Genomic DNA, 15,121 nt, shown 5'->3' on the forward strand with positions numbered 1-15,121 from the left:
ACAGGCCTGGTAAGGGTTTGCGACGGGACCAACGCCAGAGGCAGGGGCGCGTGAGGGGGGTGTTCTCCAGCGCTGCCTGGGAGGAAGGGAGCACCCCGTCCCTGGGGGCGTGCAACCAGAGTCTGGAGCGGGGCGCTGGGGGCCCCAGGGTCTCCCTGACCCTATCGCAGATTCCGAGCCGCTGTCTGAACACTGCCAAGGAGGGGGCACCCGGCACGTACTTGCCCTGGGAACCTCAGTGTGTCCCAAGACTCAATTTTCTCGTCCCAAATGCAATTTAGACACAAATCCAATAAGCCTGCACATCACTCAGCCACTGCTTTGAGCCCCCACGCTGGAGATCGGCCTGACTGAGGATTCAAGCACAGAGACCCTGCAAGGCTGGGAGGCTGTGTAGGGCGGGAAGGGGTGGGGAGCTGCGGTCACTCCCAGCACTGGGCACCGGGCCAGCCATTTCCTGGCCTCCGCTCAGGTGGTGCCCACGGCAGCCCCGTGCGGTGGACGGCGTAACCCCACTCTGTGGAGGGAGAAGCAGGCACGGGGCCACCTGCTCGGTCACGGAGGGGTCAGGGGCAGAGCCAGACTCCAAGCCAGCAGGCTTCCTGGGGCGTGTTCCCCTCTGCCTCTGGCCTGGGGATCTCTGGACCGGTTGCTCCCTCCCCGGCAATATTCTGTCTGGGGTAGGGGGCCCGGCCCCACTGAGGGCCACTCAATCGAGTCCTGCTGGACCAGCCTTGCTGCAGGGTCAGGTCACCCCAGAGCACCTGCATTGGGGAACACATCCCATCAGGATGGCCCTGCACCCCAGGGTCGCCTGAGCTTGGCTCTGGCCCTGTGTTCAGTGAGCTCCCTGGGTCGGTAGGTTCTTAGGGGACGCACCCCAGACAGCTGTGCCATACTCTGGCTCAGGAGAAAGCCATGGTGTGTGAAAGGCAGGATCTAAACAAAAGGCAGAGACAAAGCCCACCCATCCTGGGTGCCCTCTGGGGAAACGGCACCGAGAGGCCCTCCTCACCTCCTGCCCTCAAGGACAGGCTCAGGTTCAGTCTCTGTTGGGGGAGGTCTGGGGCAGCTGTCCCCAAGGTCCACATTTATGAGGCACCTACTGTGTGCCAGGTGGTGTAGATGCTGGACCCCGTGGCCCCTGCCATCAGGGCACAGAGGGAGGCTGGTGCCCCAGGTCAGGGCCGCTGGAGAAGCACACAGCTGAACCAAGGCTGGTGTATCTGAGGAGGTCCGGGGCTGGTGTGGCCCAAGTTAGGACGGGACAGTGGTGTAAGCGGAGGGACAAGAGCCATGGGGTGTGCTGGGGGGCGGTGTTCACGTCCCGCTAGGTGGGCTGTTGGAGACGACCCGCGGGACTGGCAGGGGCGAGGAGAGGGCTATCTGGGCCAGGGCGTCAGACCTCCAAGGGCCAAGCCCCTCTCCCTACCCACCCGAGCCCCAGCCCCAGCCCCAGCCGCTGCCCGCCCCCTCTCCGACTCCCGGAAACATTTAGCGGCCAATGGCGCCCTCTGCTGGCCATGTTGGACATCGCCCCGGCGCATGATGGGCGGGGGGGGGGGGGAGGGCGGAGGGATTGATGTGCTCTGAGGCCCAGGTGTACGTCCTGTTCCCGCGACCTCAGTCATGAGCTTGGCCCTGGGTGGCCTTGGGGACACTGTCGGGATTCACTTCCACCCGTGTGGAAATTTGGGCTCCAAGATATCCACTGGAGACTGAAATCAACTCCTCATCAAAGACAAGTCCACCCTCTTCGGATCCAGGGGAGAGCCCCACTGGGACAAGTAAGACAAGGAGGGCACGATGGGGGTCTGGCCTCGGGCCACAGTCCCAGGTGCAAGTCTGGGCAGATGCCAGACATGGGCCAGACTGAGTAGGGTTGAGGCCTGCCTGGCCCTTTAAGAGAGGCTCCAGGGGAGGGGGCCTGTTGCCCAGCAACAGGAGGGCGAGTGTGTACTCGTCGCTGGGAGACCAGAAGCGTCCTGCTGCTGGGACAGAGCGGCCTCAAGCGGCCCTGCTGACCGTGCCAGCGGCCCTCTTCCCTCCCTGGCACAGGGGCTGGCTGGCACCATGGCGCAGACGGACGTGCTCCTGACCAAGCAGCCCGCCCCACAGACGGTGCCGGCGTGCGAGCTGCCCCGAAAGCTGTACGACGTGGCCCGGAACACGGGCGCCTACACGTCCTCGGGCCTAGCCACCGCCGGCTTCCGCTCGGCCAAGTACCTGGTGGACGAGTGGTTCCAGAACTGCTATGCCCGCTACCACCAAGCCTTCGCCGACCGCGACCAGTCGGAGCGGCAGCGCCACGAGAGCCAGCAGCTGGCCGCCGAGACCGAGGCGCTGGCACGGCGCACGCAGGAGGACGCCACCAGGAAAGTGGGCGCGCGCCTGCAGGACATGCACTGCTGGAAGTCCGAGCTGCAGCACGAGGTGGGCGAGCTGGACGCCGAGACCGACCTGCTGCTGGCCCAGAAGCAGCGGCTGGAGCGCGCTCTGGACGCCACCGCCGTGCCCTTCTCCATCGCCACCGACAACCTGCAGTGCCGCGAGCGCCGCCAGCACCCGGACCTCGTCCGCGACCACGTGGAGATCGAGCTGCTGAAGGTGCGCTGCCTCTTCCACCCCCGCCCCCGACACAACCCCCTGGCCCCGCCCCTTCCGTTCCCGCAGGTTCCCCCGCCCCGAACTGCAGGCCCCGCCCCTCCCACCCAGCCACCCCCTCCCCCCCAACTCAGGCCACGCTCCGGAACCGCAGAGCCCGCCCCTTCCAGGCCCTGCAACAGCAGAATCTGCCGCTTCCACCTCCCGGAGCAGCAGACCCCGCCCCGGAACTTCCCCCTCAACCCCAAACCCCAGACCCTGCCCCTTCCACCACCCCGGAACCTCAGGCTACGCCTCAGAACCGTAGACCCCGCCCCTTCCACCACCAGCCCGGAACCACAGGCCCTGCAGCCTTCTCCTGAGAGCGTGACCCGCACAAGGCGGGGGGGGGGGGGGGGGGGGGGGGGGGGGGGGGTTTCACACGTATGCCTGCGACGCGGGCTGACAGAGGCCTTGGCGCCTATGTACCAGGTGGGCGTGCACAAGCTCAGGGCGCACATGTCCCTCTGCGCACACAGGAAAACCTAGAGCACGTAACGCTTTGCACACGCAGACACGTGTGGAGCACACGCTCAGGTCCACTCCCCAGAACCAACAAGGGCGAGGTCAGGGCTCCAGCCTTCTAGGACCGAGGTACCATCCCTGACCCCAGGAGGGTGCCCGGTCTGACCTTCCCACAGCCTGGTCCTCACAGTGGACACTGAGTGAGACTGGGCTCCTTGCAAGGTGAGCCCCAGCTTGGACATGCTGCCTGGGGGCAGGTCCCAGCGTAGGGGTTTGAGCATGTATGGGGGCTGGAGCTGGACCTCAATGCTCATCTGCTCACCACAACCCATGTCCGGGGCCCCTGCACTGCCCCCCCAACCTATTACAGTTCATCCTGGGGTGAGGTGGGGCCCAGGCTGTGACAGAATTCACATCTGGACGTCTGTTGGGGCATTTGCCTGAGGATGGGACACTCAGAGGCCACTGAGGCAGGAGAGGGTCTGGCCAGGTCCATGCACCAGCCCTGATGACCCCCCCACACACCGAAGGATGGGGAGGTGCCTGAGATGAACCCCGTGGGCAGCGGCCTGAGGTCTGGGAGGCATGCAGGGCCAGGAAGTCAGGTCCTGATGATGCCTGCACCCGCTGGGCGGCCCCTTGGTCACCTTTGGGTCCTGGCACCCGCTGGGCGGCTTCTTGGTCACCCTTGGGTCCTGGCACCCGCTGGGCGGCCCCTTGGTCACCCTTGGGTCCTGGCACCTGCTGGGCGGCCCCTTGGTCACCCTTGGGTCCTGGCACCCGCTGGGTGGCTTCTTGGCCACCCTAGATCATGCAAATTAAGCTTGATCCTGAACGCCTAAAGACCCAGCCCACCGCATCTCCCCCTACCCTAGTGCCCGTGGTGGACATCCAGGCACAGCCCAGGATGCAGGGTAGATGGGTGAAGGATGGAGCCACCTTCATCCCACAAGGAGCCTTTCCTGCTCCAAACTGAGCAGGATCTGTCCTTGGGGCAGCCCCATGGGAGCAGGGAATCACCCAGGCCAGTCCCTTGATCCAGGCAGGGCAGAGCTCATGCACCTCTCAGAGCCTGGGGGCCTGGCTTGTGAATAGGCTGTAGGCTGTGGGCAGGCAAACAGCCAGTCCAAGGGCTCAGGGCCTCCCTCTGCTCTCCCAGCTCAGGCCAGAACCTTGGGTCCCTCCCCTCCCCCCACGGCCCTCTCCCAGGCCCCAACCCCTCTTGGTCCCCCACCACCTCAGCCCCACACTCAGCTGCTCCACAACCCCCCTGCCCCGAGCCAAGAAACATCCCCCCTCCCGGCCCCACCCCCACTCCCCAATGTGAAGAACCAACAATGACCCAGAGACAGAGAGACAGAACCAGGGACAGACCCTGACATATGTGGGTTTAGTGCCAGAGGGAGGCAAAAATCCAAATTGGTGGGGGGGGGGGGTGCTGTTTGCGCACTGAAAAGAAAGCCATTGCAGTAGCAGAAAGAAACACAGGGCTTCCCCCTGTATTCTCAGTGGAAGAGAGGGCATCTCTGAGCCCAAGGCCCTGACGGGCAGCCAGGGAAGGGACCTGCTTCCCAGGGGCCGGGGTCCCAGGAGGGCTGCTGGCCACCAGTGCCCTGGGAAGGCTGCAGGGATGGCCCCTAGAGCCCAGAGGGTGCTGGTGCCAGGCAGGTGGGAGCTACCCCTAGGTGACGTCCCACCAGCCCATAGAAGCACTCACCCCCCCTCCCCCAAGAAAAAAACACCACTGTGCTACACCAAATAGAATTTTCAAAAGCCCAGAATAAACCCAATGAGAAAGGGCTGGGCTCAGCCTTCATTTTCCAGGAAAGAGACTGGGGTCCGGCCCAAAGTTACCCAAGCAAGGATCAGGTGTTGATCTGGGCATTTAAGGGGCTCACTGTGGGCCCATACCAGCCTGGCCATCCTCAGATCCTCACCAGGGGTGGGGGTTTTCTCCCCCAGGAGGCCGAGCTTATCCGGAACATTCAGGAGCTCCTAAAAAGGACCATAATGCAGGCCGTGAACCAGATCCGGTGGGTCTTGGTGGTCTCCAGGTCTGCCCTCGGGATGACCCCTGTCTCCTCACCCCTTGGGATGTCTCTGGGAAGAAAGGGGGGGGGGTGACTAGGCCCTGAGTCTCAGACAGGTGGGGCCTGTCCCAGGTCACAGCCAGGAGTACAGGGCCAGGAAGGGGCAACTAGTGTGTGTGTGGGAGGGGGCAGATTCCTGCCTGCCCTGGGGGCTGGGCATCCAGAGCCCAGGCCAACTTTCCAGGGCCCAGACACCGTTGGTCAGGTGAGAGCCTGGGTAGCCTGAGGACCCCCATCCTGGGCAGATGAGGTGTCCTGGTTCTCAGCTGAGAACTGGAGGTGTGCTTGCCCCTCGGGGTGGCACCCAGCGACCCCCCCCCCACCCCAACAAACGCAGACCTTGCCCACCGCAGGCTGAACCGGGAGCACAAGGAGACGTGTGAGATGGACTGGTCTGACAAGGTGGAGGCCTACAACATCGACCAGACCTGCGCCCACTACCACAACCAGAGCACCGAGGTGCAGTTCTACCCACACTCGGCCAAGTTCGAGGAGAGGTGGGCCGCCTCAGCCCCAGCGCCTCCCCGGGGCCCTCGCCATAAACCTCTTCTCCACGCACCCGCAACTGCTAAGATGGGGCTCCAGCTCCTGGTCCCTCTGCTGGGGATCCTTCAGAGACCCACCGGCCTCTGAGGCCCTCACACGGAGGCCCAGTTCTATCTGCTCCCAGGACGGGCAGGTGTGCAGGGTCCCTGCCCGAGCGCGCAGCACCACACAGTTCACCAGAGGGCTGCGGACACCGAGGGAGGCAGGAGCTGGGCTGGAGGGCGGATGGCAGGGGGCGCGCGCCGCGGGCCACGTCCGGAGGAGTGCAGGGCGTAAGGCCGCGGGAGGCCGGGGGACGCAGATTGCGAGGACACAGGGTCCAAAGTATGCGGGGACCACGGGGCGGCGAGGGGGCTAGGGGTGGTGATTTGTGCTGGGGCGCAGGAGACGCGGGAGGGCTGGGTGGGCCGGGGCCGTTGGCAGGTGTCCCACTGACCATGGACCGCTCCCCTCCCGCAGTGCCTCCACGCCGGAGACGTGGGCCCGGTTCACCCAGGAAAACCTGTACCGCGCAGAGCGCGAGCGCCTGGCTTCCGTCAACCTGCGGGTGCTCATCGATAGCATCCTGCGGGACACGGCCGAGGACCTGCGGCTGCAGTGCGACGCTGTGAACCTGGCCTTCGAGCGCCGCTGTGAGGAGGTGGAGGACGCGCGCCACAAACTGACGGACCACCTGCACAAGGTGAAGCCTCGCCAGCCGCGCCTAGGCCACGCCCGCCCGCGTACAAGCCGCGCCCCAGAACAGGCCACGCCCACACCACCGGGCCACGCCCCAGAACAGACCACGCCTACACCACCAGGTCACGCCCACCCATGTACAAGCCACGCCCCAGAACGGGTCACGCCCGCCCGCGTACAAGCCTGGCCCCAGAACAGGTCTATACTTTCAGGCCACGCCCACACAGGCCATCCGCCCCAGCTCAGGCCACGCCCCAGAACCGACCACGCCCACACTTGCAGGCCACGCCCACAAATACCGGGCCACGCCCCGACCACGCCCTGAGAGCTGGGCATCTGTAACTGAGGGAGGAAGCTCCTTCTGGCCCAGCCCCGCTCCTGGCTACTAAGCCCTGGTCACAACCTGGCCTGGTCTCTGCCCCTCCTCCGTTCCATCCATCCTGAGGGACCCCAGAGGCAAGGCACCCACTCCTCCCTGGGCACCCTCTAAGCCAGTGAGAAACCAGGTGACATTGGGGGTGGCTGTCAGGCAGGAACAGGAGGGAAGGTACCTTGGCAGGAGGTGGCCAGGCCTGGTAGGGCTCTGACCCCAGGCTCTCAGGATGGCCTTTGCTGCTGCCAAGTCTTTCCGGTTCTTGACCAGGGTTGGGGGTCTAGTGACCCGCAGGACTGGGGGCACTCAGGCCACAGCTGTTGGACAACCTCTGGGTACCCTTGGTGGGGGCCGAGGTGGCCTTTGCTGCTGCCAAGTCTTTCCGGTTCTTGACCAGGGTTGGGGGTCTAGTGACCCGCAGGACTGGGGGCACTCAGGCCACAGCTGTTGGACAACCTCTGGGTACCCTTGGTGGGGGCCGAGGTGGCCACACGCATCTTCCGACCTCCGTGCCCCCCACCCCTGCTGAGTCAGTGGACAAGGCTGCCCAGTGGCCCCAGCCCCAGGGCTGGGAAGGAGGCCGGGCGGGGCGGGGGTTCCGCTGGCCCTCCCAGGGACCTTCCTTTGTGCAGACACTGCGGGAGATCACAGACCAGGAGCACAACGTCGCAGCGCTGAAGCAGGCCATCAAGGACAAGGAGGCGCCTCTGAAGGTGGCTCAGACCCGCTTATACCAGCGCTCACACCGGCCCAACGTGGAGCTGTGCCGAGACACCGCCCAGTTCAGGTGCCTGCCGTGGGACAGGTCACCACCCACCATCCACGCCCGTCCCCCGCAGCCCACAGGCTTGCAGTGGAAACACAGCGGGGCTCAACACGCGGGCGTCCCCACGTCCTACCCCCACCCAGCACGACTAGACACGACGTGCCTTGCGGGGCTCTGTCAGGGCTGCGAGTCCCGGGGACAGCGTGGCACTTCCTTCACTCTGTGCCGCGCAGTCTCCCTGGCCAGGAATCGCGAGGCCACAGGCTCCTCCCGGGCCCACCCTGCCTCGGGGCGCCGTCCATACCTCCGGGAACGCGTGGCCCCTGGCCGGAAGTCTCGCGGGGATCGTGTCTCTGGTGTTTCAAACTTATCGAGTACCAGTCGCCCTCTCGAGCACTAGCACGGCCGTCCTCCCTGGCGTTCCCCCTCCCCAGGCCTCAGCACGTCCCGCGAACTGGGGCCTCGTGCAGCTCCAGGACCCGGGCGCCAGGAATAAAGGGAACCGCGAGCCTCCGCGCACCCCTGCCATTGCTTGGAACCGCCGCACGGTGTCGCTCAACACAGCCCCGCACGGTCCTGCCCACGCAGCCTTTCCCCTCCCGTCAGGGGGGTTGGGGGCAGGGGCAGCCGATGGACCGCCGGCCCAGCCCACTCCCACGCTGCCGGCAGGTGTCCCTTTCCGACTTTTGGGTCCTTTTATGGCCCAGCATCTTGGCCTGGACCCCTCACCAGGGCTCCTGGGTCTTGATGGTCCCGGCCCACAGGCCCCAGCTCACGCCTCTGTCCCCCAACCCCACAGGCTGGCGAGCGAGGTGGAGGAGCTGAACACGTCCCTTGCGGCACTGAAGGAGAAGCTTCTAGAAGCGGAGCAGTCCCTGAGAAATCTGGAGGACACGCGCATGAGCCTGGAGAAGGACATCGCGGTCAAAACCAACAGCCTCTTCATCGACCGTCAGAAGTGCATGGCCCACCGTGCCCACTACCCCACCACCCTCCAGCTGGCCGGCTACCAGTGAGCAGGGCACCACAGCAGCACGTGCCTCTGTGGCCTGGCTGCACTTGGGGAAGGGGCTGTCCCCCCCGCCCCTCAAATAAAGAGCACGTTAGCTTTTTACTTGTCATGTGTGGCTCGCGGTGGAGTTGGGATACTGCTACCTGGCAGGTGCGCCCTACCTGTGGACCCCACGTCTGAGCCCCCTGAGGCTCAGATGGGGGCCCTCTGCCCACCGAGATGCCACCACGGATGCCACAACACTCATTCCCAGCAATGACCAAGGCCCCACACTTTTTCCTCTGTGTTTCCTGGCACTTGTCACCGTGAGGCCGGGCAGCTCTGTCCCGCGGGGCTGGGTCCCGGGTTGCAAGCACCCACGCGGGGTGCCAGGCAGGGCCTGGGACAATGACCACACAGAACACCCATGGGACCTCTCCCTGCCACCTCCACCTGGCACAGGGTGGGCACCGGGGGGGGCAGATGCGGGGGACCCTCCACTCCCAGCCCCTGTGGTCACCTCGGGTGGCCACCTTCCTGGTCCGGCCTCTCCTCAACCAGTGAGTGAGTTAGGCTGGGGTGTGGCGGATCCAGGGATACAGGGCTCCCACCGCCCCCCCCGGCTGCGCACCATCCCTCGCCCTGTGTCGGAGGCTCTGGGCACAACTGCAGCGCCCCTCATTCACCCCGAGCACCTTGTCACGGCTCCTTGCAAGGAGGCCCTCCGCTGTACCCACCCCACCCACCGCAGGCAGCTCCCCCGCCCCCTGGGTAGCTCATCAGCAGAACTCTCCGGAAAGCGTCCATCGGGGCCCTTGGAGATAATGACCCCCGCAGTGCACACACCCGCCACTCAGCCCGTTACCGCCCGTGGCTGAGGCAGTGTCCCCGGGAGCTCATGGCCTTCTCATCCCAGCCCCCACCCCAGGGGCCGCTGTCGGGAAGCTAAGTGCCAGGGGGGTGCGGTGCATGGCTCATTATCTCTAAAGTGGGCTGCTGGCTCCAGGCTGGGAGGGCACGGTCCCCTGGGGGCTGCCCGCTGGGGGCTCGTCTGTGGTTGTCTCTAGGCGGGAGATCGTATCCCTTTGTAGAGACACACGACCAGGCCCCCGGCGCTGAGCGACGGCTTTCTGGCTTTCTGGCTTTCCGGAGTCTGGGCCCCCCACCGGCTGGCCAGGCTCATGGCTGAGGTGAGGTCACCATGCAGCCTGGGCCTCTCCAGCAGCCCCCAGAGACCTTGACCCTGCGGGGCTCCAGGGCGGAGCCGGGACGCACTTGAGTCTGCCTCTGGGGAGGGGAAACCTGTTGGGGGTAGGGGTAGGAGCACGTTCCAGAGGCTACAGGGCCGCCCCCTCCCCACTCCCCCTGCAGGCCCCCTGCTGCCCCAGAGCCGCCCTGGCATGGCTGGCTTACCCTTGGCTTCCTTCCAAACACCTTAGGTTTCCTGTCTGTGGAGCCTTGCGGCCAGTCCACACGGTCACTCTCATGGTGAGTGAGGGACCCCAGCGTGCCTGGCCCCAGAGCCCACGTCCGTTCCTCCCAGGTCCACCTGCGTGGCCCCTTCTAGTGAAGTCTGTGGTAACGGGCGCTCTGTCTACTCCGCATACCCCCCCACTCGAGGGTCAACTGCTGGGTTGGGGGCCACGGGGGCCATCCGGTCCCACTGCCCAGGCTGGAGTCACAGGACAGTGTGGCCTTCCTGGGCTGTGGCGGGCGGGAGGCAGTGAGGGAGCCTGGCCCCGCTGCGGGCGACGCCGTGGCCGTCTGTGGGCTGCTGACCCCGCGGGGCCGTGACGCTCAGCCACGCTCCCGTCGTCACGGAGATGTCTCGCCGCGTGTCCAGGGGAGGCTATTTCTGTCCAGGTCCTCCTACCACCTGCTGAGTCACCCTCAGCCCTTGCTGACCACCTCCTCTCAGAGCCCAGGCAAGGCCCGCCGGCACCCAAGCAAACACTTGGCAGCTGGCGTCCCGGGGACCTGAGCTCAGCCCCACCCCACCCAGACCAGAGGAACCCCGGACTCCTTCCGGGCCCTTCACCCCCCGTTGAGGAGGTGCCCCCCCACCCTCGCCAGTGCAGGGAAATTTTAACTCACTGTCCCCTCCCCCAAGGGAAGGTGCAGTGTGACCACCCATCTCCTCGGGGGGTCAGGCAGCCCGGCTTGCAGGTGTCAGGGGAGGCGCGGGGGAGGGACGCTGGGGCCCTGCGGTGTGGCCGGAGCCTGCCAAGCCCCCCAGTGGCTGTGCTCTACCTGGTTCCATCCCCCACAGGGGACTCCGACCCCTTCTGAGCCCATTGGTGTCCATTTTATGGGTGGGGAAACTGAGGCCTGGACGCAGGGAGCAGCAAAGCTTGGGCGTCTGCTCCTCTCTCGGTGTCCCAGAGGCAACAGCGGTGCTGCCAGAGGGGGTGCCCTGACCTGCCCGGGGCCCGCGGGCTCCCCCCAAGGATGTGGGGCCGGGAAGCGGGAGCCCGCGTGACAAGCCGCTCGAGTGGCTCCGGGGGAGCCGCCTGGTCTCAGAGCCAAGCCCGCCAGCTCCTAGCACGTGCTGACAAGGTGTGGGGGCCCACACGGCCCTCGCCTCCCACCCCCCCCATCCGTCTGTGCCACCTGCAGGCGGGGATGAGGACAGCTGTCCCCAAAGGGAGTGGCCGCCCTCCCCCCCGCCCCCCCCCCCCCGCGGTGTGAGCTGTCAGCTCCGGAACCAGCTCCAGCTGGTGCAGCCCCGCCCACAGCCTCACACCCCACATCCCCTCGCCCCGCAGAACTCCCCCCCACACCCCCGCCGTGGGCCCACCTCTGTCTGCTCTCTCCCCTGTCCTTGCCCCTTCCCCAGCCATCAGTCTTCCAGGCCAGTCTGGTGCCTCCCCCACAGGCAGCCGGCTTGGGCGGTGGGACGCTTCTGAGGGAATCACACGTCCCCACACCCAGAGGCCAGGGCGCCCGGCCCTGTCCCTGGGCCCTGTGTCCAGCTGTCCAGACCCAGAGCGGGGACGAGGCCAGGCCTCCAGCTCACGGTGTGTGCAGCCCCTTCCTGCACTGCCTGGGGGGCCCTGTGAGTCATTCCCACTGGGGGGGCAGCACTGTGTATGTCCTTTATGTTCTGAGAGGCTGGGCTGAGGCCCTGGCCCCACCGGGGGTCACAGCCTGTCTCCTGCTCTGCTGGGCACCATGACCCTGGGACGGCACCTCGGGAGGTGGGGACAGACGCTGTTCTCCCCGGCCAGAGACAGAAGGCAGTCCCCGTCACCAGGTGGGCCCGGCACAGGCATGGTGGCCCTGGTCTGTGTCCGCCCCCCCCCCCCCCCCGCTTTGGCCTCCAGGCGCTCTCCAGACTCCGCCGAGCCCCAGCTCTGGTCCGTCTGACTCCCTGCCAAGTCACTGCACCCCAGATGGAGGCGATGGCCAGCCCACGACCCATCAGTCCCAGCCACCCCAGACGCCTCAGGCCCCTGAGCCACGTCACAGGGGCAGGCAGGAGGACCCTGGAAGGGCTGCACTGCCCCTGCGGCTGACGGTGAGCAGGGGGCAGGCCGGGTGGTGGGTGGTGGGCAACGGGCCCAGGAGCTCTGAAGCTGGCCCAACGCTGTTGGTCTTGGATGGTCCGAGGGAAGCCGTGGTGCCTGGGGCAGCATGAAAGGGTTCTTTCACGGGCCTCTGGGGCAGTGACGCCGGAGACAGACAGGCAGGCAGCAGTGTCCGACCGTGAAATGGTAACCGGGAGCTTGGGGGCGGGGGGGGGGGGGGTCTTCACAGGCACTCTGGGTGGGCTGTCTGCTGGGTGGGCCTGGGGGGGGGCATGATGCTCGAGACCCCAGGCATTGAGGGATGAGTGGGGGCCGAAGGGGCACCGGTCTGTCTATGGAGCAGGATCCCCCAGGGCACCCATCAGGTTCCCATCAGGTCCCTCTACAGGGGGGACTTGCAGGGTCCAACACAGCTAGGAGGGGGGTGGGTCAGGGTCTGCTGGGCTCTGGGGTGGGGGGGTGGTAAACAGAAGGGGCCCTACCTCCTGGAAAGTTCTTCCTTCGAGTGGGTTGCAGGCACACTGTGCAAGAGGAAGAAACTTGTTCTGGGCTGCAGTCCCCAAGGGCTTCCCGAAGGAAGATCCCAGGTCTTTTCTCAGCAGCGTTGCACCACAGGGAAGAGTGAGGGACCTGACCGCACACGCCCGCCCTTACAAGAGATCTGCTCTGGGGTGCAGCCGTGGGGAGACCGGCCGGGGAGGGTCTACTCGCCAGGGGAAGCATGGGTGGGCCAGGTGTCCGGCAGGGTCTCCTGTGGGAGGGGAGGCAGAGGCGGGAGACCCAGGCCTGCTGGGGATTCAAAACGGTTTTTCCACCCTGGGGAGCTTCCCAAGTTGCCCTTCTCCCCTGGCAGCTCAGGATGTGGGTACCGCCCTCTGCCCAGCTGGGCAGCTTGCCCTGGGGAAACTGCCTCGGGGGGGGGCCCCACCCAACCTGGGCCTCGGTCCCCGTCTCCCAGCGGAGGGACACGGCCCTTCCCTGCCCTTCCCCAAGCAGCCCGGCTGCCCTTCCCGCTGGTGGGTGGCAACCCCGGAGAGCTGAACCAGAGCATCCCTCCCCCTTGACGGCTCCCCTGAATCTCCCCCAGCCATGGGGGCTTTGGGGGCCAGGACTCTGACTGCAGGCAGTTAGGGCACCTACTACGGGCCAGAGCCAGGGCCCCAGGGATGGGCGAGGGTGTCTCAGAGAAGGAGCCAGAATGCCCGTTGGGACCGGGTGGGGTGCTTCGACCAGACGCCTGCGGTGGTGTTGAGGATTCTGCGGCCACATCCAGGCCCGGGTGTGGGCCAGGCACCCTGTCTGGTGCCCACCGAGGCCCCTGGAGGCCCCGATCGGCACCCCCACAGGGCCAGTCCCGGCCTCACGTCCCATCTCTCCCAGACAAGGGGGCACAGCCTGGGCAGCTGTGGAGTTTAGGGCTCAGTAGAGGCACCTCTTCTCAGACACCACACCCCCCCATCCCCCCCCAGGCTCTGGCATGGATGGCGGCCCCTGGCCTCCTGCTCCTCCTGGGGTTGCCTGGGGGGGCCTGGCCCAGCCTGGGGCCGCCCCGACGGCCGTGTGTGCAGTGCTGCCCGCCCGCCTGGCCCCCCGCCGCCCCTGGCCCCTATGCCCGCAGGAGCGATGGGGAGCGGTGGGTGCAGCCGCCTCGCATGCGGCCTACCATCGACGTGTCGATTCTCAAAGGTGAGTGTGAGCAGAGCCCCCCACGCCCCCGCCCCTGAGCCCACACCCCTGAGCCCACAGGACTCCGCACACTGGGGGCTGGAGAGCCCCAGTCGGCTCCGGGAAGGCACCTGGGGGCGCCTGCCCCGGACTCCCAGCAGCTGCATAAAGACGGGGAGCAAGGTGGCCCGAGTCCCCTCAGTCGGCTCACCCACCCCGCAGCGGCGCCCCAGGCCCAGCCCCCGGGGTGGGGGGGGGTCCCCGAGCTGCGACCCCTCTGGAAAGAGGTCAGCTCCAGCAGTACTCACCCTGGGGCCCTGGGCGGCAGGTTGGTTGGACTGGGTTTCCAGCTGCCCAGCCCCTCGCCCGTCGAAGCCCGGGTCAGACCCTTCCCACGTGGCCATCGGCACAGGCCCCAGAATGGCCACGCCTTGGGGTGTGCCTTCTCTCTGCCCCGAGTGACTCTGGACCCCGAGCCTTGACCCGTGGCTTCCGCTGTGCCCCTGCAGGTGAGAAGGGCGAGACGGGGGTCAGAGGTCCCTCCGGCAGGAGCGGGCAGGAGGGCCCGCCGGGCTCCCGGGGCCTTCGGGGCCGCAAGGGCCAGAAGGGGCAGGCGGGGCTGCCCGGCACCGCGTGTCGGCGCACCTACGCAGCCTTCTCGGTGGGCCGGCGCGAGGGCCTGCACGGCACCGACGGCCTCCGGGCCGTGCCCTTCGACACGGAGCTGGTGAACCTGGACGGGGCCTTCGACCTGGCCTCGGGCCGCTTCCTGTGTGCCGTGCCCGGCGTCTACTTCCTGAGCCTCAACGTGCACACCTGGAACTACAAGGAGACTTACCTGCACATCATGCGCAACCGGGAGGCCACGGCCGTGCTGTACGCGCAGCCCAGCGAGCGCAGCGTCATGCAGACCCAGAGCCTGCTGCTGCCCCTGGCCGCCGGTGACACCGTCTGGGTGCGCCTGTTCCACCGAGACCGCGACAATGCCATCTACGGCGAGCCCGGCGACCTCTACATCACCTTCAGCGGCCACCTGGTCAAGCCGGCCGCAGAGCTCTAGCGGCCCAGGGAGGGCCCCCCCAAGGCCCAGCCCTCGGCAGCACCCTTTCCCCAGACACCACCCGGCTCCACCCCACCTTCGAAGCTGAGAGGCCACGCCGGCAGTCTTTGAGGCCCGACTGTATGCAGTGTTTGAGCATCAGCTGCATGCAGGCACTGAGCAGAGCGCCAGAGATGTGGCTGCAGCCAGACAGACTCGGGGCCTAGCCTGGAGGGGAGGGACACGATCGAGTGTCCACATCAACGAGTTCGGGATGAGACCTGCGGTCCGGGTGGCTTGGGGTGGGCCTGGTGGGCCGTGGAGGGGTGGGCGGGGTC

At 66.8% G+C, this 15,121-nt stretch overlaps 2 protein-coding genes across 2 annotated transcripts; both read left to right on the top strand.

Annotated features, from left to right (window-relative positions):
* Positions 1 to 1,958: 1,958 nt before the first annotated feature.
* On the top strand, positions 1,959 to 8,675 carry TEKT4 (tektin 4). The gene is made up of 6 exons (XM_003998957.6): positions 1,959 to 2,607; positions 5,071 to 5,141; positions 5,552 to 5,695; positions 6,204 to 6,426; positions 7,428 to 7,582; positions 8,361 to 8,675. Exons 1-6 carry the CDS (start codon positions 2,074 to 2,076, stop codon positions 8,575 to 8,577), a joined length of 1,344 nt encoding a protein of 447 aa, XP_003999006.2. The 5' UTR covers positions 1,959 to 2,073; the 3' UTR covers positions 8,578 to 8,675.
* A 3,455-nt stretch (positions 8,676 to 12,130) lies between these two features.
* Positions 12,131 to 15,121, top strand: C1QTNF8 (C1q and TNF related 8). Its single transcript, XM_003998958.4, has 3 exons — positions 12,131 to 12,265; positions 13,549 to 13,765; positions 14,254 to 15,121. The coding sequence occupies exons 1-3, from the start codon at positions 12,152 to 12,154 to the stop codon at positions 14,802 to 14,804; spliced, it is 882 nt and encodes a 293-aa protein (XP_003999007.3). The 5' UTR covers positions 12,131 to 12,151; the 3' UTR covers positions 14,805 to 15,121.

Source organism: Felis catus, chromosome E3 (genome assembly GCF_018350175.1).
Source record: "Felis catus isolate Fca126 chromosome E3, F.catus_Fca126_mat1.0, whole genome shotgun sequence".
Lineage (NCBI taxonomy): Eukaryota > Metazoa > Chordata > Mammalia > Carnivora > Felidae > Felis > Felis catus.

Coding starts and splice junctions, on each gene's coding strand:
- C1QTNF8 (XM_003998958.4), top strand. CDS start 12,152: ATGGTCCGAGGGAAGCCGTGGTGCCTGGGGCAGCATGAAAGGGTTCTT. Junction 12,266..13,548: donor CAGTGTCCGACCGTGAAATG/GTAACCGGGAGC, acceptor ATCCCCCCCCAG/GCTCTGGCATGGATGGCGGC. Junction 13,766..14,253: donor CGACGTGTCGATTCTCAAAG/GTGAGTGTGAGC, acceptor GTGCCCCTGCAG/GTGAGAAGGGCGAGACGGGG.
- TEKT4 (XM_003998957.6), top strand. CDS start 2,074: ATGGCGCAGACGGACGTGCTCCTGACCAAGCAGCCCGCCCCACAGACG. Junction 2,608..5,070: donor TGGAGATCGAGCTGCTGAAG/GTGCGCTGCCTC, acceptor TTTCTCCCCCAG/GAGGCCGAGCTTATCCGGAA. Junction 5,696..6,203: donor TCGGCCAAGTTCGAGGAGAG/GTGGGCCGCCTC, acceptor CCCCTCCCGCAG/TGCCTCCACGCCGGAGACGT.